The 21,582-nt window shown below is 35.9% G+C and overlaps 4 protein-coding genes across 10 annotated transcripts in view; 3 read left to right on the forward strand and 1 right to left on the reverse strand.

Moving 5' to 3' along the window:
• The first annotated feature begins 1,019 nt into the window (after window positions 1-1,019).
• LOC129805685 (ankyrin-3) lies at window positions 1,020-12,786 on the forward strand. Of its 7 annotated transcripts, none has more exons than XR_008752111.1 (7): window positions 1,020-1,164; window positions 1,229-1,606; window positions 1,680-1,959; window positions 2,025-2,140; window positions 2,202-2,460; window positions 7,341-8,778; window positions 12,556-12,786. XR_008752111.1 is itself a non-coding variant. In XM_055853764.1 (6 exons), exons 2-6 carry the CDS (start codon window positions 1,442-1,444, stop codon window positions 8,618-8,620), a joined length of 2,100 nt encoding a protein of 699 aa, XP_055709739.1. In that variant the 5' UTR covers window positions 1,020-1,164; window positions 1,229-1,441; the 3' UTR covers window positions 8,621-12,786. The 7 variants fall into 7 exon arrangements, 5 of the variants coding, with proteins under 5 accessions (XP_055709739.1, XP_055709742.1, XP_055709738.1 ...); XR_008752110.1 differs by having other exon boundaries at window positions 1,251-1,606; XM_055853764.1 differs by having other exon boundaries at window positions 7,341-12,786.
• On the reverse strand, window positions 12,731-13,452 carry LOC129805687 (bis(5'-nucleosyl)-tetraphosphatase [asymmetrical]). The gene is made up of 3 exons (XM_055853768.1): window positions 13,230-13,452; window positions 13,101-13,164; window positions 12,731-13,040 (listed from the first exon to the last, which is right to left on the reverse strand). The coding sequence occupies exons 1-3, from the start codon at window positions 13,339-13,341 to the stop codon at window positions 12,788-12,790; spliced, it is 429 nt and encodes a 142-aa protein (XP_055709743.1). The 5' UTR covers window positions 13,342-13,452; the 3' UTR covers window positions 12,731-12,787.
• LOC129806692 (uncharacterized) lies at window positions 13,450-14,356 on the forward strand. Its single transcript, XM_055855461.1, has 2 exons — window positions 13,450-13,466; window positions 13,610-14,356. Exon 2 carries the CDS (start codon window positions 13,610-13,612, stop codon window positions 14,354-14,356), a length of 747 nt encoding a protein of 248 aa, XP_055711436.1. The 5' UTR covers window positions 13,450-13,466.
• Window positions 14,357-18,196: 3,840 nt separating this feature from the next.
• Window positions 18,197-21,582, forward strand: part of LOC129805724 (ras-related protein Rab-5B) — a 31,529-nt gene continuing 28,143 nt past the window's right edge. The window contains exon 1 of the mRNA XM_055853837.1: window positions 18,197-18,437. The gene's annotated coding sequence lies outside the window, so the exon portion shown is untranslated. The remainder of the gene's footprint in view (window positions 18,438-21,582) is intronic.

The following is a 21,582-nucleotide window of genomic DNA, read 5'->3' on the forward strand; positions in this document are numbered from 1 at the left end:
ATTTGACCTTGAAATCCGGTATTAGGAATGATCAACGCCAGGGGGGTGACATTAGCTCTGAAAAATGCGACCAGTTTTAGTGTAAATTTTTCCCTGTTTTCTTACACATTTCACGAGATATCTTCAAAACTGCGTAAGTTGCCAATTTGGGGTTTTCGGTTGCCTATTCCATATTAAATTGGCTTTTATTTTGTATTTGTATTTTTTGATAATTCATTCCACAATCACAGAAAACAGCTAATAAACTCAAAGATTTTTTCGGCACGCTAGAAACATTTGGGAAACATAGGAAATGTCATGTCCCTGATCAACGCTATTTTCGTATAGACAATAAAATGTTCGCCTGGGTTATCTCTAAAACCTAGTCCCCGGCGAGTGGCCTTCAAAGTTGCATCCAGTTTCTTACTTTCACATACAGGTGCGTATGGAAATTTTTCTGCACTCGTGTTACAAGATAATGTCAAAATTGAGGTGTTCCATGTGTACAAGACTAAGAAGTATAAGCTAAGTTTAGGATCAATTTGTGAGTTGGCTTCAAACAGTTCCATACAAAAAAGACACTTCGGCGGGGGGTCTAAAAAAAATTATCAATAGTCTAAAAAAATTATATTCTAAAAAATATATCAGTTTAAAAAATATATCAAAAAATGAAAAAAATAGCACGACGCGTTATCGAGTAATCGTAATCCCAAAAAATATGGTTTTGAAAGGGAAGATGAGGGGTGGAGGAAAATGAGGGGCAGTTCTTACACTTCCTGCCTAAATGACTCTGTGTTTTGTATTTCCGTATAAGAAATTGAATATTTCATGATCTAATAAAAATAAATCAATTAGATTTAAAATAAAAGTTCTATCTCGAATATTTAATTTAAAGTCATTGCTGAATTTAATTTTAATATAATAAATAAATTCGGGAATGTCGAAAATTAAGTTAGACGTTTCAACGTTTACTTACCCGTCGTTCTCCACACGCTTCCGAGCTTCCGAGTATTTAAGGCACTTCGAGCAATCAAGTTTCGGAGAAGTGTTTCAAAAATCGATACTCGGAGCTGTCAGACGGAAAAATTTCAATACAACAAATTTTCCTCAATTATCAGTGAATTCTGACCCAATTTCGCCTTCCTCGTGCGTCAGTGTTCACGCAAATGTGCCAGTGGTAGGAGGGTGAGTGCAATTTCCGGGGGTGATGAATGTGTCAAGGAATAGTGAATGTGAGAAAATTCCCCAGTGTTCTGTTCTTTCTTTTCCAGATGTTGGGACCCCATTTGACCTTTGTTCTCAGCCATGAATCTCAAATAGAGGGATTCACCTGGCATTTGGATTAGATGTGGACGATAAGTGAATAAATCAGGAATATGGTAGTGTGACAATATTTGGTGTTTCCTCTTTTGGTGCAAGTGCACAGGCCATTGAATGAACTGCGTGATTCCTGACAGAGACAATGGGTGGCTCAGTGAGTCAAGTGTTCAGGTCCGGGAGTGCTAGGGATGGGCGTAATGTGTCCGGATCGACAATTGACAAGGTTCAGACAATCTTTGAGATACTCTGTTCCAATCCTCGCATCTCCATTCACACATTGGAAGCCCTTCTGGTGCAGATACCAAAAGTAAGTGCCCAGAGGAGGATAATTTTCTCCCTTCCTGGAATTAGGGCTACACTGAAGGATGTTTTTATTTTAGAATGAAAATATCCTGGCAATTCATGATGATTCCGGATACAATTTACTGCAGAAGAGTGTAGCTATTAATCACATTGAGCTAGTACGCTGGCTTCTCCAGAGACACTGCCCTGACGTCAATAGATGTCCTTGTTCCCTTCCCTTGCACATTGCCTGCCTCAAGGGTCATGAGGAGTGCGTGGAGTTGCTCTTAAAGCACGGAGCTCGCATCGACACAGAGGCCCGAATGTGCTTCCCCGGATTGCACTCTCTCAACTGTGAGGAGCGCGGAAAGTACAAAAGTAAGTTAACCTCCTTCTAAAAATTCCTCTTTACGATCCCCTGAAAACCTCCCCCTGCTTGGCAGATGTTGCTGTCTGTGATCGTCCCAACAGCAAATTACAAAATGCTGTGTGCTATGCAATCGATGGGGATCAGATAAATGTCCTCAACATCCTGGCCCAGAAGATGGAAGAGCCATGGGTGAGAGATGCAAAATTCTCCAGAAAGTAGAAAGGACTTTTCCCCAAGGGGATTAATCTAGGGATCTCTGTGCAATAATTTTCAGATACCATTTCGGGTGAAGAAGCCTCTGTTGCATTTGGCCTGCGAACGAGGTGCCTGGAAATGTGTCCAGCAATTGGTTATTACGCGTTCAGATGAGATTAATCTCATCAAGGATGAGTACTATCCCATTCATCAGGCCATTCTGCATGACACGAGATTCCTGGAATTGCTCATTCAGCATGGAGCTGTAACTACTGTGAGGACATGTACTCAGCAGATGACCTTGTTGCATGTTGGTAAGTTCATTTTCATTTTTGTTTTAACCCTTTAACGACGAGACACTTTTTACGGACTGAAAATCAACATTAAAAATTAAACTGAGAAACATAATCAATGATAAGTCTTATATTTAACCTTGGAAAGTCCAACAGAGTCTGATTCGATGTATTTTATGCTTCTATGGACGATAGGGACAAAAATAGCCCAAAAATTTAAGTAATTTTTCTGACAATACCAATAAATGATATTTTTCGCTTTAATGAAAAATATTACGTATGAGTATTGTAGTTTATATTGCCAAAAGGGTTTTTCTTAAAAAAAAATTGGAAGTATAAAAAATAAATAAAAATCAATTATGAATTTGAGAATTTATAAATTCATCAAATTTAAGCCTAAAAATTTACTACATAAAGAATAGCTAGAGACTTGCAAAAAATATTCTAGATTCCTTCAACCTTCTACTTTACAATTATGTACAGAAATAAGAAAAAAATAACTTTAGGTAGTCAGGAAAAATTATTTTCTTTATGGGACACCGGTGTTCCAATCGTCCTTAAGGGGGTAAGTCCAAAAACAGTTTCACGATTTCACTGGTTCTCAATTAATTTGAACCGATTCATAAATCACAATTGAATTTCAGATAAAGTTATCCGGATTGGAATCGGTTCAGACTTGTCAGGAATTTCAAAACCTTTCCAACGAGCTAAGTATGATACCATTCAATTGAGAAATGCCCTCTCTAGAACCTTTTCTGACCTTTGACCTTAAAAAATCGTTCTTAGGAATCATTTAACGATATTTTAGTAAAAGGACGAAATGTCCTGGGTAATCTCTAAAACATATCCAAAAATGAAAAAATCCAGATAAGCTTAAGGTAGCTGAGATTCTTTACAGGTGACCTCGAAATGCGTGCAACGAGGAATGCTTGCAACTCAGAATGAGTGAAAATTCGACTGTAAATTGAATTTCGGGGGTAAAGAATCGCGTCGAGCAAACGGTTCCACTGTGCAACAGCCACAAATGGGATGGAAAATAATGAGTAGTTTCTTGTTCCTTGGTATGTCCTGAACATTTCTCCCGAAGAAACTTGTGGTCCATCACGTCAAGTTTCTGAGATATCTTAAGAAAAAGATCTTTAAGAAATTTTTCGAAATATTTGAAAAAGAGTTGTTTATAATCAATAACGGTACATCCTAGGATGTTGGTATCAAAGGATAACTCAAGGATGTGTAGAGGAGGATTCAAGGACATTTTTCCTGGAACATTGCATATCCCTATCTCTTCATTTTTTAGATATGTTTCATAAACTCTTAAATATCCTCCAAATCCGTGAAAAGGATTCGTGGGACGACTTGAATCCTTTACAAAAATAGTCTCCTGAATATCATAGGGTCGTAAAATATACCGTTATCCAGAAATTACGTATTTGAATGATTTATGAACCACAGAATTTTCTCTCAAAAATTCATTATTTTATTTCATATCTTCTACAAATAAATTCTAATGTCTCATAAGTTTAATTTTCTTTGTAATCCACCATCCAGCACATTTATGCCAAAAGAGAATCAAGATTCTTGCTTTTGTACCATTTTTCGTAAGGTGCAGCGAATTGATGGTATTTTTCTCCGTGCTCATCTGATTCTGTTGGTTTTTGTCTTAAATTGCAAAGTCAAAAAACCATGTTTTTTTAGGGGTTAGTAGGTGTGCGGGGTAATTTGGGTAAGTTAGTTCGATAGAGAAAGTTGGCTTGTGGGGGGTCACCGAAAACCGGACGTCAATATCTCTCGCCGTTTGCCAGCTAGGATGATGAAAATTTGAAAAAAAAAGTTGATTGTGGAAACTGCTCTCTCTTGGAGTTCGAGTAGTTAAAAAACATCAAAGTGACAATACAGGAAGTGGATTTTCAGTGATATATTCACATCCACTTTTTTAAATGCTGAAATCATTTTTTGCACAAGATTTTCGACAATTTCTGTCCTGAGTGTCTCCCAAACAATTGTGAATTACATTTTTGACCGATTCTCACGCAATTTTTTCATCTGGCAGCAAAGATTTTGTGAGAATTGAATCCTTTTTCAACTTTCGGATGTCAGGATCCGTGAAAACACCTTCTTCCATTTTTGCCGCTTGCTCGTGATTTAGGGATTTTATAAAATTCTGTACAACTCCCAATTTTATGTGTAATGGTGGTAACAGAATTTTCTCTTTTTTTGTGAGACCTTTAATATGCGCCCTTACTCATCAAATTCGGTCAAAAAGCACAGGAGATATGATTTTTTTTAATTTCGTGAACTTTGACCCCTCATATCTCTGGTTCTATTGTAACCACAGCGAACTTACGCTACTTTTTGGAAACCTCATAGACCAGACTACAACACTCTAAAATTTGATTAACTTGCACAAAGGATTTTTTGAGAAAAATTAGTTTGAATTTTGACGCTATCGCAGCTCCACCTGTGGTGACTTTTTGAATTTCCATCTGAAAGTGCTCATCGAGTCGAAACCAAAAACCCACAATTTAGCTCAAAATGTTAATTAGAACCGGAGATAGAGGCCGGTCAATATTCGAACTTTGACCCCTTATAGCTCGGGTCAGGGGTTATGGATCGACTTAAGTATTTTTTTGTTTGATAGGTATAATCAGCGGCTTGTTATAGCCGCTAAATATATACTAAAATTTCAGCCCGATGCACAAAGGAATTTTTGAGTTATTTAACTTAGAAAATTGAAAAATCTTCTTTTTAAAAATAGCGCCCCTAGCGGTGGTTTTATGAACTTACGATGTTAGAAGGGAAAGTGACATTTTACGAGAGCTTTCCAAAACGCCCTCACTTTTTAAATTCTGACAATTAGAACCGGAGTTATGGCCATTTGAAGAATTTTTTTGGGCCCTTATAGCTCGGGTCTAGGGGGTCGAGGGACCTTAAGTTTGGTATTGATCGAAAGATCTAAAGCCCAGCTAAAACATATTAAAATTTGAGCCCGATCGATGCCATATCGAAGTCTTATTGGCTTATAGTCAACTCAAAACGTGTAAATCCAAAATTTGGGCCCGATTTGACGACGTTGGATTTCACCTAGGACCACTAAAGTTGAGATTGTAAAGAATATTTGCTAAACAATCCCAAATTATTTCGAACAATCCCAAAAGAATTTTTGGAAGGGAAAGGAAGGGGTAGGAAGGAGGGAATGAGGGGCATGTTAATGATCCCTCCCTGGGTCGACTTATCGAGGGGTCCCTGAAGCTGTCGCCAGCACTAGATGCCATACTGTTAGAGATAGAGCCTTGGGACCTTCGGGGAACCCCCCTCTTCTTCCCGAGGATCACTTTTCTCTACATATCTTCGCGTTTCAGAATATTTCTGAGAAATGTCGTTATGCTGTTAGTTTGTATGTGCGTCTGTCTGTCTGTACATCTGTACATCTGTTCGTCCGGTCGTTACCAGCCTAGAGCCTAAACGGTTCGAGATAGAGTCTTGGGACCTTCGGCATACCCCCCCCCCCTCTATAAGTCCACCCTGGGACCATTAACATGCTCCTTCTTTCCCCTCTCCTCTTCGCCTTCAAAACCATGTTTTTTTGTTTTGTTGGAAAACGCACCGTGCGATTGTTTTTTAGATTGCTTAGCCTAGGCGAACATTTCGTCCTTATACGAAAATCCCGTTGAATTACGGGTTTTCAAGGTATCATTATTAATCGTGTCGAATAGTTGTTGCAATGTAATCTTGTTAGGGGAAAGTCCTCTCCCTTCGAACGTCCATGCCTTCGAATAATGTGAATTTCTTTTGTTTTTCGTAAGAGATTTACACTACATTCTCACGGAATTATCAACAATTGATGATAAGCCAACTTATATTTAATAAAAATGTGTAAATCTCTTAGGAAAACTAAAAGGAAATTCATATGATTCGAAGGCATGAACGTTCGCAGGGAGAGTACTTTCCCCTATATTGCTGTTAATGTGATGGATCGGCTAAGACCCTATGTAGGACCGCCCGGGAGCGCCTTTCTTGCAGTGTGGATGCTTCTTCCATGCTCTCGGTGTATTTTTGAGGCAGATGGGGTGTACTTTTATCACGTTTTATCACAGTGAAAATGTTTTTCCTCACATTCAGTTGGTAGAACCGGGCGGAACTCGAACTCACAACTGTGAGAGTCGTGTCAGAGATCTTATCCACCCAAGACCAACGGTCTTGCCTAAGGGTCTAAATAGACTCAGGCTGATCCTCGAGAATATTTAGCCTATAAAATTTAGCAGTAACGGATTATATAAAGGAAATTTAAGCAAAGGATTTCTAATCAATGACCCTAATCTCTAAGTATGTGAAAATTTAAGATAAATCTCTGCTTCCAAATTTTACAGAGTAAATATTCTCGAGGATCAGCCTGAGTCTATTTCAGGTCTAAGGCGCCACTGAAACTTCGTTTTTTAAGGTCAAAGGTTTAACCCTTTAAGGACGAGAGGGTCGGCAAAAATTGAGGATCAGAAAAAATAATTTTTTCTAACTTTTTAGAGCAAAATACAATTTTGGAAGGCAGTAGGAAAAATTTCATTTTTGGGTCACCGGTGACCCAATCGTCCTTAAAGGGTTAAAGGGGTCTACTGAGTGTATTTCTCAACCGAATGGTATCATATTTGGGCTAGTTGGAAAGGTCTTGGAATTCCTAACAAGCATAAACCGATTTCAAACGTTTTTAAAGGGTAGGATAAAAGCGGCAAAAACACTTGAGTACGACACGTGTAATCGGACTTAAATGGGAATTTTGAATTTTTTTCACTGTTTCAAAAGAAAAAGAAAAAATAGGACGAAGAGAAGTATCTTGAATGTAGGGATTTTCGTGGTCTTCTTCAATTTTTTGATGATTTTGTGGTATCCAATATTTTTTTGCTTTGCAGTTCTCCTGCACGCGAGAAAATCCGCTGAAGATGTTTTGCATACCCTGAGAATTTTGCTGGAACGTGGTGGCTGTAAGGAGCTGATAAATGCCCCAGATTCTCTTGGAAATACTCCCCTTCATGCTGTTATCGTGCGCTATGCGCTAGAGGAGGCCAAATATGGGTATGATAAGTGGAATAAGTGGGATGTGTTGCATTTAGTGCGGTTCCTGCTGCAAAATGGAGCCAAAAGTTCCATCAATCAGGCCGGGAATAGCGCTCTGGCTTGTGTCTTTCGGCACATCCGGGACTGGGAGGTGTGCTATGAATTGCTCAATATGATGATTAAGGAGGATGGTGATCCAAATATTGTGGGCCGGGATGGATCAGTACCGTTGATGGTGTGCCTTGTGCCGTTGATTAACAAAGATCCTCTACATCATTTTACGCATTCGATGAAGGTGTGCTTCCTCAATTGCATTCGAATTTTGCTGGAACGTGGCGCCAATCCCAATTGTTCGTATCGATCGAATCTGACACCTCTGCATGTTCTCATATTTACGGTTAGCGAGAATTTTACACTGAATTGTGACACTCAGAAGAGGGCCAATTTTGACTTTATCAAGAATATCCTGCAACTGTTGCTGCAGCATGGCTTGGATTGCAATGTGACATCACAGACAATTCTGCACTCTGTGATGGATATGGTGCAGAATGTCCGAACGTGCCCGGACATGGCGTGTATTCATGAGCTGACGCTTCTTTTGCTGCAGTATGGCAATGATCCCAATATCAATTTGGCGGGAAAACAGATGACAGGGACAGCGGCGGAGGTTGTTAGAGCCGATGCAACTGAAGATGCACCTGGTCAGGATACCAATCCCACCGCCAATTCCAACAATAGTCGCTCCAATGAACCCTTTCGCAATTCCTTCCGCAGCAACAGTCGCAACTACATTCTGTTCTACTTCATTTCGCTGATAACGAAAAAGGAGTTCCTGCTGATGGACCGAGAAGCCACATACACACGAATAATCCATTTACTCTACTACTCAATGCAACACGAGCCTCTCTATGCCTGCCTCAAGAGTCTGCACAATCTCTACTTGACGCAGGTGCCCAATAAGACAACGGAAAGTCTCATAGCACTCATTGCCATGCTGTACAAGAGGCCGCGCAGCCTCAAGCAGATGTGTCGTGTTAGGATCTACGAAAGTATCAATAGGAAGCTCGCTCAAAATATTAACAGACTGAATCTGCCAGGACTTCTCAAGGACTACGTTCTAAATTTTGAATCTTAATTTTTTTTGTCTCTCACTTGTGCTCTCAACAAAATAAAAACTCATCTTTGGCATCAAAGGGCACAATATAGACGAAGAGGAACAAAAGAAGTGAATTTAGAAGGGATACCCCGAGGGGTTTGTTACTGTCGTACTTTTCCATGAAAATCTCTTGTTCGGTAAGTTAATAGAGAAAAAATCGACAAAAATTAAATGGCTTTAAAATTTTAAGTATTTTTGATATTTTTTGTTATTTAATTCCAAGCAAAATTCGAATGTTTTATTATGTTCTAAATCCAATGAAATGCTTAGAAATGATGCAGCTGTCTATTATGTGCTAGAACCTTTTCCTGAATTTTATTTAAAACAGTTCTAGAAATATATTTTTCCAATTTCCTGATTTTTTTAGAACAAAAGAGGTGAAGTACTAAAAAAATATTTTAGGATAGTTCCATAATTTTTATTGTTAATTTATAAATTTTCTACCTTTTCTACCCAGTTTGTTTTTAGAACAAAGGGTTGAAAAAATGCCTCGGTGTTTCTTAAAGCTTTTTAAACAGGATAAACTTACTCAAAAAAAAAATGCAATATTTAAAAATCATCCAGTGCCTACATTTTCTTGAAAAATATGCAGATTTTATCTTGAATTTATCAATTTCTATTATAAAGATTGTTTTTAGATCAGGGCAAAGGAATAAACTCAACACAGAAAAAAATATTTTGTAAAATTGTTCGTAAATGTTTGTGAAATCCTATGGCAGAAATACGAAATGCTTGTGAATCGTATAACCCACCTTTTTTTCACAAACATAAAATGATCATTTGACGAACATTTTTTGTCCTTTTACAAACATTTGTTCGTAAATGTTCGTAAACACACAAAAAAATGTTCGTAAAATTTTGTCATTTGTTCGTAAATTTTTGCCAGACAAACAAAAATTTACGAACAAATACGAACAAAGGACAAAATTTTACAAATATTTTTTTGTGTGTTTACGAACATTTACGAACAAATGTTTGTAAAAGTACAAAAAATGTTCGTCAAATGATCATTTTACAAACAATGTTTGTGAAAAAGTACAAAATTTTACGAACTTGTTTGTGGGTTATGTGATTCACGAGCATCTCGTAAGTCCTCCATAGGATTTCACAAACATTTACGAACAATTTTACAAAATATTTTCTGTGAATGCAGTACTAAAATATAATAATAATACTATCACAACATTCCATGAAGGAACTAGGCCTTCCCACAAGGGGATTTCTAGACGTGCATTATTATTTTTTCTTGTACGGGATGAGATTGTCAGTCCTATGCCCGTGGAATCAAATGCAGTGAAGCTCACTGGATGCAATCCGAACACCTTTAACGCCAGAAAAATTCCTGGTGACCTAAAGGGGATTCGAACCCGGGACACTTGCATCATAGAGCGAGTGCTCTACCACTTGACCCATTGAGTGCCCTCTCATTATAAGGGCAACTATTTTACTTCTTGAGAAATTAATAACCTGTGCTATCTGACGTTATTCAGGGTTTTCTTTAACATAACCTCACTTTTCAACATAACCTCTTGTTTTAGTTTGCAGTACTAAAACCGAAGGTAAATGTTGGAGTTTCCCATTACGTTAATAAAGAGCAGGCTAATTAATTTTAAAAGTTTATATTTTAATTGCATTAAAAACAACATTGAAACTAGAATCCGTTTTTTTTGTTTGAAAGAACTGGCTCCTTATTTTTTTAGTACATTTTTAGTACTTCACGGACTTTATTAATTTTATTTGGGCTAAAATGAAACTTAATGTAAAAATTTTTGAGTTTGGGATAGAATGCAGAAGTTTCCAGAAAAACTTATATTGAAATTTTGAGGTCACATATGTTTTAAGAAATGCCTACGATTCCTGCGAGAACCCAGTAGAGTAACTGTACCAAATTCCGAAATAGTTGAATGCAAACGCCAAAGTTTTAAATTTGAAACGTTAAATACAAATTTTTTTTTGTTACTTATTTTTAAGGAGTGTTGCTTAGAACCTCTTTATTTGATATAGAACTCTTTGTTTTCTTAAAAGTAATTCTTAATACATTTCAAAATGAATAAAACTATAAACATAGCTTTAGGTAACATTTCGGACATCCTGATTCTCATAGGGTAAATGTCCTAATTCAAAACGATCTCCAGATGCTCTTTGACAGAAGATTCAACACATTAAGTTCATTTTTTATCTGAAGAAGATTACATAAATTTGCTCCTTGACTCTTCTAGAATGTTACTGTTTAGTGAAAATTCTTTAGATATAATTTGAAAACTTCTTAAATACAAGAAAAATATGCGAGTGCAAAACGCTGCTATTGGAAACAAATTAATCCAAATGGAGACAAGGGAAATTTTTTAATTGGAGACAAATAGTGTAAGTGAAACCGCGACGAAAGGCTTCTAAAATCTTGTTGAGTTGCTCTTGAGGATTTATTCTTATTCCTGGTCTTTTTTCCTTTTCCATCTGAGACATTAAGAAAATTTCTCTAAAAAAAATCATATTTCCGGTGTTTCCTATTAAAGCATTTGCAGAAACTTCAGAAAACCCCTTTTTGCTCACGAAATAAGATAATTATTTCATTTGAAAACTTCACGTATCGTTAACAATAAATATTAACGCTTAATTTCACATAATTTCACCAGAAGTATTACATAAATAAAAAATAAAAAAAACGAATAAAGAACAATCAGCCTATTGTGTTTTCATTGGAAATTATGGTTGATCGATGAAAAATTCGATGGTGAAAAGGTACACTTTTAATTTTTCTGAGAAATTTATAAATTGAAATTTGTGAATATGAATGGATTTTCGCTTTGTTTGGAGTAAAATTAACTAAATAATGAAACTGAGGTATAGAAAATATATTAAAAAAAATTAATACTGTATTTATCATGGAAAAAAATAATGTTTCCATTTGGAGTATCGAAAAGTTTCTATTTGGAACAGGTTTTGAATTAGCTTAATTTACCCTTTACTCTTTGGGAATTTTTCCAAAGTCTTTTTCATGTCATCTCGTTCGTTGAAGCAACATTTTTTGTTTTCTTTTTTGATTTGTATAACCTCTATAGTTGGTTAAGATGGGGTAATTTGGAATCATGTCTTATATAGAACTTTGAGATTTCTTAAGTTTCAGATGACAAAAGAATAAAACAACGAAGAAGTACTTACGAATGTAAAGTCCTTGTACTTCTTAGTGGTTTTATTTTTCTTTTCGGACCGTCTGAAATAGTGGAAAAATCTTAAAATTCCAAAACAGAGATGATTCCGAATTACCCCGTCTTACCCTACGCAAAAACTAAAAATTAATGAACATTTGAGGAACAAAAGTGGCCGAAATTGCAAACTGGCCGAAATTCAGTACAGTTACCCTATTTTTTTACTGAATAAAATTATTGAATTCATTTAAATACATCAGGATTATGAAAAAATCCAAGCACTTTTCTTACAAATAAATTAAAATATCAGCTAATATATTGTTTTTAAAATGAGTTAAATCATTTTAAGTAATGGACATAATGTTTTTTACAAAATTTATATGTAATTCGGATTTTAAATAATTCCCGTTTTACACAAACCTTTTTCGGTTTTGTATTTTGGAAAAGGTCAATTTCTGATTAAAATCTGTCTTGAAATAATTTATTATCACATTTTCATTGAGTTTTGAAAGCACAACGTAAGTGAAAGGAAACTGTAACCATTTTATGTATTACTCGGTACTTTATTGTTGGTTAAAATATAAGCCACACCTTTAAGTTTCTTAACAGTAAGGAAAAAAACCAGAAGAAATCACATTTTAAGGCCAAGGCATCTAATCTACGGGTTCGAGCATCTCATTAATTTTGTCTAACATTTTTTTTGTAATGCAAAAATTTTAAATTTTGGGAGTAACAAACCCCTTGGATGACCTTCATGCATTCGCCAAGATCGTCGAGATATTTGTTAAGAAGAATGTTCTAAATTGTGCAATTATCGAAGAGAGAGTGAAGAGAAAAGCAAGAAAATCATGTACATGTACACATTGTGACCGTGTGAAGGAAATTTACACGAAAAATCTTCAGGTTTATCTGATCAAAAAAGTAATTAATTTAAAAGAATCTGTATGGTCATGTATTCATTTGCAATATATTCAAACAAATATACATGAAATTATGTTACTTAGCTGAGTTTATTGAGGATGATCTCGTGGAACTTTTTGCACATCTCTTCGAAGTTTGGGAATCCCGACAGGGCAATTGCCTCATCTTTTGGGAGCCACTTCCTGGAGACGTGCTCATCGGAGAGTTCTGGCTCTTTATTCGGATTCTCCAATTCGGCCAGCCAGTAGATCACTCTCTTGTCCTGTCCCTTCACAGGATAGTGCATCTCATGGGAATAGTCTTTGTAAATCTTTAGATCCTTCTCGGAATACCTTCAAGAAACACATTTGTCAACAGAGAGAGGACGGGAATTAGTTTACAGGTACTTTTACCCAGCTTCCTCTTTGGTTTCTCTCAGAGCTGCCTCAAACTCTGTTTCACCATCCTCCAAATGCCCTGAAATTCAGGAAGTATAGAGGATTATCAGGGAATTTTTCGTGTTCGGCTGTAAACAAAGTTACCTTTTGGAGGTGTCCAGTGCCTTGTTCCGTAGGATGCTTGTAACAACAAATATTCAATTTGATTGCTCAACCTACGAAAGATACAGAATCCAGCAGCAACTTCTTTCACCATTTTCTATTGTAACTTTACTATTTGCCTCTGGTTTTTGCCTCAAAACTTTAAAAATATTTCTGCTTAATCCAATTTACCTTTGCGGAAGAAAAGTAAGGTTAGAAAACAATGAAACATCGAAACGAGTATGAAACATAAAAGAAATTCCCGATTTATTTCGAAATTTTTCGAGATTGTCATTGATGGAGTCCGGTTTTGCGCGTCTTTTTTGAGATATTCATCCGTTTCTTATCATTGCGCTATCAAAATATCGTGCAAATATTTAAAGATGAAGAAGAAAGCAGAACAAATTAATAAGCGCAAATCTCGAAAGTGGCAACTTGATGAAAAAATGACACTTTTTAATCTCATAGTGGAAAATCAGAGAGGGAAAATTTCCAAGAACATGCCGTGGCATAAAATCCATCAGCGTTTTACTAAAATCTTCGGCGCAGAACGCACACTCCTGACCCTCAAACAACAATTCAGGAAGATGAAGACTAAAGCAAAAACTGAGATTAAGAAATTCAGTGATGATATTCACTTCTACGGAGTAGAAGTGGCAAATCGAAGTCGTCCCAGTGATTTCTCCATCGAGATATGGAAATTTATATCCGAATCGGAGGAACACTTCAATGCCACGGAGGCCATGGAAGTCGATAGGGATATGAAATTCATGATTTACGACGATTCTGATAAAGAGAATCTTGATCCTGATAAAATACGTATTCAGCGTCATAAGGATGATGATCCATTGAACGAGTTCAATAACAAATTAAATGCCCAAGGAAATATCGAAGCTCCAGCAGACCCTGATAACACGACTCAATCCATCACAGTCACAGATATGGTTACCCTCTCCAAGGGGATTCAGACTGAGAACTCCAATTTCGACATGAAAGAGTTTTACGAAATGCAATTGAGGGAGCATAAACTCAGAATGGATATTCTGGAGCTGCAGTTTGAGACATTCAAGGCAATTGATAGGGCAATAAAGGAACAGATATCCAATATGGGACTAATGTCAACTAATTAATAAGTTTTGTAAAAAATAAGGAAAATATAAATATATAATCTTCGAAGAAATTTGTAACTGCTTTTTTTAAGAATTAAAATTAATTGGGAAGCGTAGAGGGTAAAATTTAGAAGTCCCGGACTCCGGACAATATTAAAGAATCAACTGGAAAAAGATCTTATTGAGGTGAAATTCTTTTAAAATGTTGTGAAAATGTTGTGCATTTTCTCGATCTCACTAAGTGCCGGAAAATCTCTAAGCCTAAAAGGGATGCGAACCCGGGACAGTTGTATCATAGGAGAAGGCTTTCAGGTTTTATACATACTGTGGCATCGAATATTTCACATTTTTTTTCATATTCCGCAATTTTAATAGCTTCTATTCTAACTTCCAACTAACCGAAATCGGTTGAAAAATGGGCGGTCTCCCCCCGGAGCGGTTTCCCAAACGCAATTTCGGTTCCCGAAAGTTCGCGGTTTATTGAACTTCGAAAATTCGATGTCGAAAATTTTTACGGTTCACACGTTCACACTTTGAAAACAGAAAAAAATATATGAAAATTAACAAATATATCCCAGCGAGAACCAAATGCTAACCTTATTGCAATTCAGCTGAAAACATATGTATTTTCAGCTGAATTCTGCTAACCTTAAAACAAAATTGGCGATTTTAGTGCCATTTCCATATATTTGGTTAGCACTTTTTGTTCGACAACTGCTGATCAGTCAGCAAATTTTTGCTAGTCGATTCTGCAAAAATATGCTGAAAACGCTACTTTTTTCAGCTAAGTGTGCCCGCTGGTATTTTACGGCGAGTACAGTTAGCTGAAAAAAAAAACAGCTTTCAGCATATTTTTGCTAAATCGTTTAGGAGAAATATGCTGACCGCTCAGCGATTCTCGAATAAAAAGTTCTAAACAAATAAATGGAAATAGCACTTTGCGAGCCTCGCGAGTATGTTTTAAGCACAGAATTCTTTGGTTTTAAGGTTAGCAGAATTCAGCTGAAAATACATCTTTTCATCTGAATTGAAATCTGTTTGCATTTAGTGCTCGCTTAGAGGGTAAAATTTGGAGTTCCGGACCAGACTAATTTAAATTAAATTTTATTTTATTTTATTCAGTCTAATACTACTAGTGTAAAAATTTTTGGATACTAACCAAAATATTGGAACAAGTTCTCCTTGGAACAAATTTTTTTGGAATCAATTTGAAAAATTTCTTTTTTTTTTAAAAAGATTTTCAGTAAGATTTAAGTACCAAAGGGAGAGTTAGAGACAGAGACTTGGGACCTTCGCCTCACCTTCCCATAAGTCAACCCTGGAACCATTATCATGCCTCTCATTACCCCCACCCCTCCCTTTCCCTACCAAAAGAATACTTTTTTTTTGGGATTGCTCGAAAACGCGTCGTGCGATTTTTCTTTCATTTTTTGATATGTTTTAGAAGAGATTAATCAGGCGGAAATTTCGTCCATATACGTACATAAGAATTATTCCTAATAACGGTTTTGCAAGGCCAATGGTTTAACTCTTTCGTCTCCTTTGGGACTCTGGGTACCCATGGAAAAAATAATTTTTTTAGACTATTTAGAATCGATAAAATTCAGATTCTTTGTGGATGATTACAAACTATAAGGATGTCCAAATCTAGGATATTTTTTGTAGGATCCCAATTAACTCCTGAGCTAAGATATTCCTGGTCAAAAATCGTGAATTTTCGATTTTCTGCTTCCTTGCACATATTGTGACTTTTTTTCATATTTCTAGACCCGAATAAGGAAAAACCTCTCGGGGCCAATAAGTATGATAACTAACAATTACAAATTACATAAATTCGAAAAACAATTTTTTCTTAAATTTTCAAAAAATTTGTTCAAACTTGATGGGAATTCTCGTCCGCAAGAGTCTTGAGGTCAAATGTAAGGTTATCCCGCCAATGCCCGCCATTTGCTTTTTGACACCAACCTTATAAGAAAATTCAAGCGGGAGCGAAATTTTTGTCAATATGGCCGATAATTTTGACATTTGGCAGCGAAGGAGATTGCTTTCGGGGAAGTTTTTCCTATTCTTCCAGATTTTGGTGAATCCAGATTGTCCAGGAAGTGTTTTTTTGACTCTTGGGAAACTTTAATGTGTCTACAATAACATCGTGTTGAAAGAAATGTGTGTTAAAGTGTTATTGTGTGAAATATGTTGAGGTATCTGTTGGCAAGCAGGAATTTGGTGTCTTCTTGACCACTTCCTGGACATCCCACAAGATACTGGTCAATAATTCTTCTTGTTTTAGTGATCAACATTGTAAAGGAGTCATTTGACATGCAAAAATAATTCACAAAATTGATATTATTGGCTTTTGGAAAATTGAAGTTTGTCCAAGTTTCTATTTTTTGCGTTCATTTGGGGACGAGAGTTCCCATGAGTTTTCCAATTTCCCAGAGGCGGAGAAAATTCTTTCTCTACAAAAGTATCATATTTGACCAGTAAGACTTACAATAAAGTGAGTTTTACTGAAATTCGTTCGCTGGATATGTTGTGGTCCGGAAAGAGTTAAACAAGTCTGAATGAACCCTTTTTAATCTTTGACCTAGAGCAATTTATGTGCATATTGAAGCAAATTCCGTTTACTTATGTAAGGAAAACCCTTCTATGGACATATTTTCCTCTAGTGTATAGAGGCCATTAGGAGGGATATTAGGACATTCTAAGTGGCTAGATCTATTTCTTTGGCCAGAAAACTGACCAGAAGAAATTTTCCCTTTCTGTTCAAATTCTTATTATGTGTGGCATGTGGGGGAAAGAGGGGTGGGTCATCTTTGCTGTAAATATATGAAATAGCTTCTAGGAGACTCTAACTAAATCTAAAGCATCCAAGACTGAAAGGACTCGATATATTTATATATATTTTGTAGTCTTTGATAACCTTTTTCGGTACCAATCAAGTTGCCAGGTCACTGAGCTGATAACAAATGCATATTAACATCAAAATCGAACCGATGAGAAATTTAAAATCTCCACTTTTTTGTGGAAAGTGGATGAAAAAGATAAAAAATGTAAAAAATGAAATGAAAAAAAAATACAGTAGACTCTCGCTAATTCGGCTCTTTTAAGATCGGGCTACTTTTTAATTCGGGCGGCAGTTAAATTCGAAAGAAGTTTGTTGCCATTTTTCAAGTTCGATTATGATTATCAAATGAAGCAAATATCCTCAAATTTGCCATGATTTGTCTTAGCTTTGATGTGATTTTGCATTATTAAGAGGTTTTCATGAAATTTATAATAGCAATGAGTATGTAAACTAAATATGCAGATGAACAAAAAATCGTTGCATTTAAAACAATTTGCTGCCCGAATTTTTCTCTAATTCGGTTGACATTTCGGCCGCAAATGCCCGAATTTGAGAGAGTCTACTGTAAATACAAATTGAAAAAAAAAATGATTTTCTCACTTGTAATGCAAGTTGCGATCAAGGCAACATAAAACTTTTTTTTCTATACTAAGCAACCTTTTCTAGGAATATGTGCAAAATTTCAATTAAAAATGGTCCATAAACCATAAGGTGCATAAGTTTTCGAGAAACCTGTCGATCGATGCTATCGATGTAATATAAATTGAATTTTGAGAAAATAGCCATTAAAGTAGACGACTTTCCCACTAGCCCGAGATCATTTAAGTTGGCGAAAAAAAAATCAATTTATTCATTTTCCTTAAAATAGCCTGTTTTTGCTCTGAGATTGATCACATACTGAACATAGTATATACTACTCAGTACGCCATGTAAAAATTTTATTCAATGCATTTGCCACCGGGTTTGTTGAAATTCTTGTAGTTTTTCTAATCGGTTTTTTCCGATTCTTGCACTTTCGAACAAAATTCGGCTGTCATTGCGGATTCACAATTGCTTACACCATGTTCCGTTAGTGGCGCTAGCGACGTGCGATAATCTTTGTGTAAAAAAAACTACGTTTCTTCATTTTCTACCAACAAAAAGTCCATCAATATCCCTGTGATTGGTGCAAAAAGGCCCTGAGACAAGAGATCCACCTGTACTGAGTGACTATCACCACGAATCCAGCATCATTGACCTGTTTGGGAGCTGAAAAAGGTAATTTTCACTTGACAGCGATTTTCACTTCGGGAATCGAACCGAAATGAAGTCACGATGGATTTTGGGGCAATTCTGGGACATTTCCGAACTGTTGGATGTATTGTGGGGGTGCTGTAGTAGTCTCGGGGAGGATATTTGCAGTGCCTGGAATTTAATGCGTCATCCAATTGGGAGTACAAAGTGTGGAAAGATTTCGATGGTCGCTCCCAGAGACGTCACACACACACACTCACAAAGACGGGGGGAAAAAGTGGAGATTACGCCCCGTTGATTGGGAATTACTCACAGATTCCACTGATTTCCGTGATCAGACGAACTTCTGCAGTCCCAGAAGCTTCCTCTGAGGCATCTGAGAGATTCCTTTGGGGATCTTTGGGGACTCAGGAGGGCAGGAAAGTGTCGTAAAAAGTGACATTTGACGTCAAACGGTAAATCTTTTCGTTGTGTTTTTCAGTGGAATTCATTGGCATTTTTGTTGGATTAAATAGCAACTTCCTGTAAGGTTTCTTGAGCTATTTCTGGCCACAGAAACGCACCCTGTTGCCACATGGAGTGTCTCCTGCACTGAGAAATTCCACCAAAATAGCCAATTGACGGGGAGGAGGGTCTCAGAAGAGAGCCTCCCGCATAAACTCGTGAATCTCTCAAGGTCTCTCTGATACATAGTTTCAATGATAAGCGAACAGACTTCATGGGAATTGTGATTCTTTAGTTAGGTTGTGTTGTTTCTTGAGTTTAACTGGACCCTAATTTGGGACTTAAACCCTACAAAAGATGCCTGAAAAAACCATAATTTATTGTTTAAATGTCCTAACATTCAAGAGGTTTAATTTTCAGGAATTGAAGGGTTTCATTTGAAGGAACGGGGGAGAAATGAAGAAAATTTTATGTGAAACGAAGCTGAAAGTAAATAGTAAATGAAAAAGGAAAATAAGAATAAGTAGAACAGCAATATGGACAATGGCTAATGAACAATAAAAAAATAAATAAAATAATACTCTTGGGCGACACTGTTCTTTTAGCCAAGCTTTTGAAAAGGAAAATCAGGAAATGTAGGAAAAGTTATTAATAAAAGAGATGGAAAAGTGTCTCTGCTTTGCGGAATGCTCGAACTCATAAGATTGGGATCTCAAATTATCCTTTAGCATGGTTTTTTTTAGATAGATATCGGTTTACTACCAATTAAAATTACTCAAAACTTTTCAAATAATCATTCAAAAATCCAAAAATTAATTAAAAAGAGTACATTTTCGAACACTTGGTTGAGTCTACCGCCGTCTTACCATTTCCAGTCTTATTAGGTAAACGGCAGAAACCCTGGATCATAGTCCGTATATGCTTATCATCACTGAGAAAAAAAAGAGGCTGCGATTAACTTTTTTTCGTCATAATTTTAACACTGGGTGTAAAAATATATTTTATAAACATTTTTTAATGTTAATTTTACACCTTTTAAGGGTAAAATCAACATGAAAGAAGGGTAACTTTAACCCACAATACACCTAAAAAGGGTAATATTTACACCGTTTTCGGATCAATACTGCAGGATAAAATTAACATTTCCGGAATGTTATTTTAACTTTTTCGGATTTCTCTCACAGTGATGAAATCGAGTAACTTGCTGATTATAAAATTAATACTAATTAATTTATATGAATTTATAAGCCTGAGATAAGAATTTACCACGGGAAAGGAAACAGGAAGACATACACAGAAGAAACTTGGAGACGCAGTAATTTCTTGTAGAGCACATAGGGAGACTGGGGCAGTAGTAAACACAGGGTAGTAGTAGACACTGAAGTTTATGTTTAAAATTAAAGGCAGTAAGAGCAATTAAAGAAAACAAAGTGCTGTAAATTGAAAAGGGATCCTAGCAAAGATAGGAATTAAAAAGATTAAATCAAATAAAAAAGTCAAAAAGAGACAAGGCAATTGAAGGAAATAGGGTTAGAGTATGGACAAACTTTTAACCTTAAGAGAGAGGAGAGTAAGACTAGCGTCAAATAAGAAAAAGAAAGAATACTGAGAGAAATCCGAAAAAGTTAAAATAACATTACGGAAATGTTAATTTTACCTTGCAGTATTGATCCAAAATCGGTGTAAATATTACCCTTTTTAGATGTATTAGGGGTTAAAGTTACCCTTTTTCCTATTAATTTTACCCTTAAAAAGGTGTAAAATTAACATTAAAAAATGTTGATATATTTTTACACCTAAAAAGTGTTAAGTTCTGAGGAAAAAAGTTAATCGCACCATCTTTTTTTCAGTGAATAAATTGAAGTCATTGGCACACTGAACGAAATTTTTACCTAAATAGTCTTTAATCCTTTAAGAACGAATGGGACACTTGTGTCCCAAAAACGAAAACCTTTTTCTGACTATAGTAAGTTATTTTGTCCTCCACTGAGAAAAAAAAACAGAGGTGCGATTAACTTTTTTTCCTCATAACTTCAACACTTTTTAGGTGTAAAAATATATCAGCAATTTTTAATGTTAATTTTACACCTTTTTAAGGGTAAAATTAACATGAAAAAGGGTAACTTTAACCCTTAATACACCTAAAAAGCATAATATTTACACCAATTTCGTATCAATACTGCAGGGTAAAATAAACATTTCCGGAATGTTATTTTAACTTTTTCGGATTTCTCTTATAGTGTCTAATTTGTTCGAAAAATTAGTTTTTGTTTTTGGTACACCGGTGTCCCATTCATCCTTAAAGGGTTAAGTCATATCAAAAAAGGGAAGAAATCATATAAATCGTGGACAAAAACTGAATGACGATTATCTCCTACCGTTTGGTCTATAGCCCGGTAAAAAGTTTACAGACAATTAAAATGTGATTAAAAATTACTGCACGTTGCAAAAATGGAATGTATAATATATATTAATAATTATAATAATAATATTTAAAAGAAACGGTAAATATTTACAGATTCACTAAGGGTTGAGTCCGCTGTAGTCATATGGTTGCAAAGTTCAAGACCTTTCTAGAAAATCCAATTTTGATTAGATCGATTGAAAAATAAGCACTCCAAAGTCGTTTTTCCGACCACGAAAAAATTAAATGGCGACTTGTTTAGGTCATAGACAGGATTGGATGAAATATTCATTAGAGAGGTAATTCACGTCCGGAATTTTG

This window comes from Phlebotomus papatasi, chromosome 3, assembly GCF_024763615.1.
Source record: "Phlebotomus papatasi isolate M1 chromosome 3, Ppap_2.1, whole genome shotgun sequence".
In the NCBI taxonomy this organism is placed as follows: domain Eukaryota; kingdom Metazoa; phylum Arthropoda; class Insecta; order Diptera; family Psychodidae; genus Phlebotomus; species Phlebotomus papatasi.

What these genes read in the sequence shown, in the direction of transcription:
- LOC129805685 (XM_055853764.1), top strand. Translation starts at nt 1,442, where the DNA reads ATGGGTGGCTCAGTGAGTCAAGTGTTCAGGTCCGGGAGTGCTAGGGAT. An exon ending in TTCTGGTGCAGATACCAAAA is followed by an intron (nt 1,607 to 1,679) that starts GTAAGTGCCCAG and finishes TTTTTATTTTAG; the next exon opens with AATGAAAATATCCTGGCAAT. An exon ending in GGAGCGCGGAAAGTACAAAA is followed by an intron (nt 1,960 to 2,024) that starts GTAAGTTAACCT and finishes CCTGCTTGGCAG; the next exon opens with ATGTTGCTGTCTGTGATCGT.
- LOC129805687 (XM_055853768.1), bottom strand. Translation starts at nt 13,341, where the DNA reads ATGGTGAAAGAAGTTGCTGCTGGATTCTGTATCTTTCGTAGGTTGAGC. An exon ending in GCACTGGACACCTCCAAAAG is followed by an intron (nt 13,165 to 13,229) that starts GTAACTTTGTTT and finishes CCTGAATTTCAG; the next exon opens with GGCATTTGGAGGATGGTGAA. An exon ending in GAAACCAAAGAGGAAGCTGG is followed by an intron (nt 13,041 to 13,100) that starts GTAAAAGTACCT and finishes TGTTTCTTGAAG; the next exon opens with GTATTCCGAGAAGGATCTAA.
- LOC129806692 (XM_055855461.1), top strand. Translation starts at nt 13,610, where the DNA reads ATGAAGAAGAAAGCAGAACAAATTAATAAGCGCAAATCTCGAAAGTGG.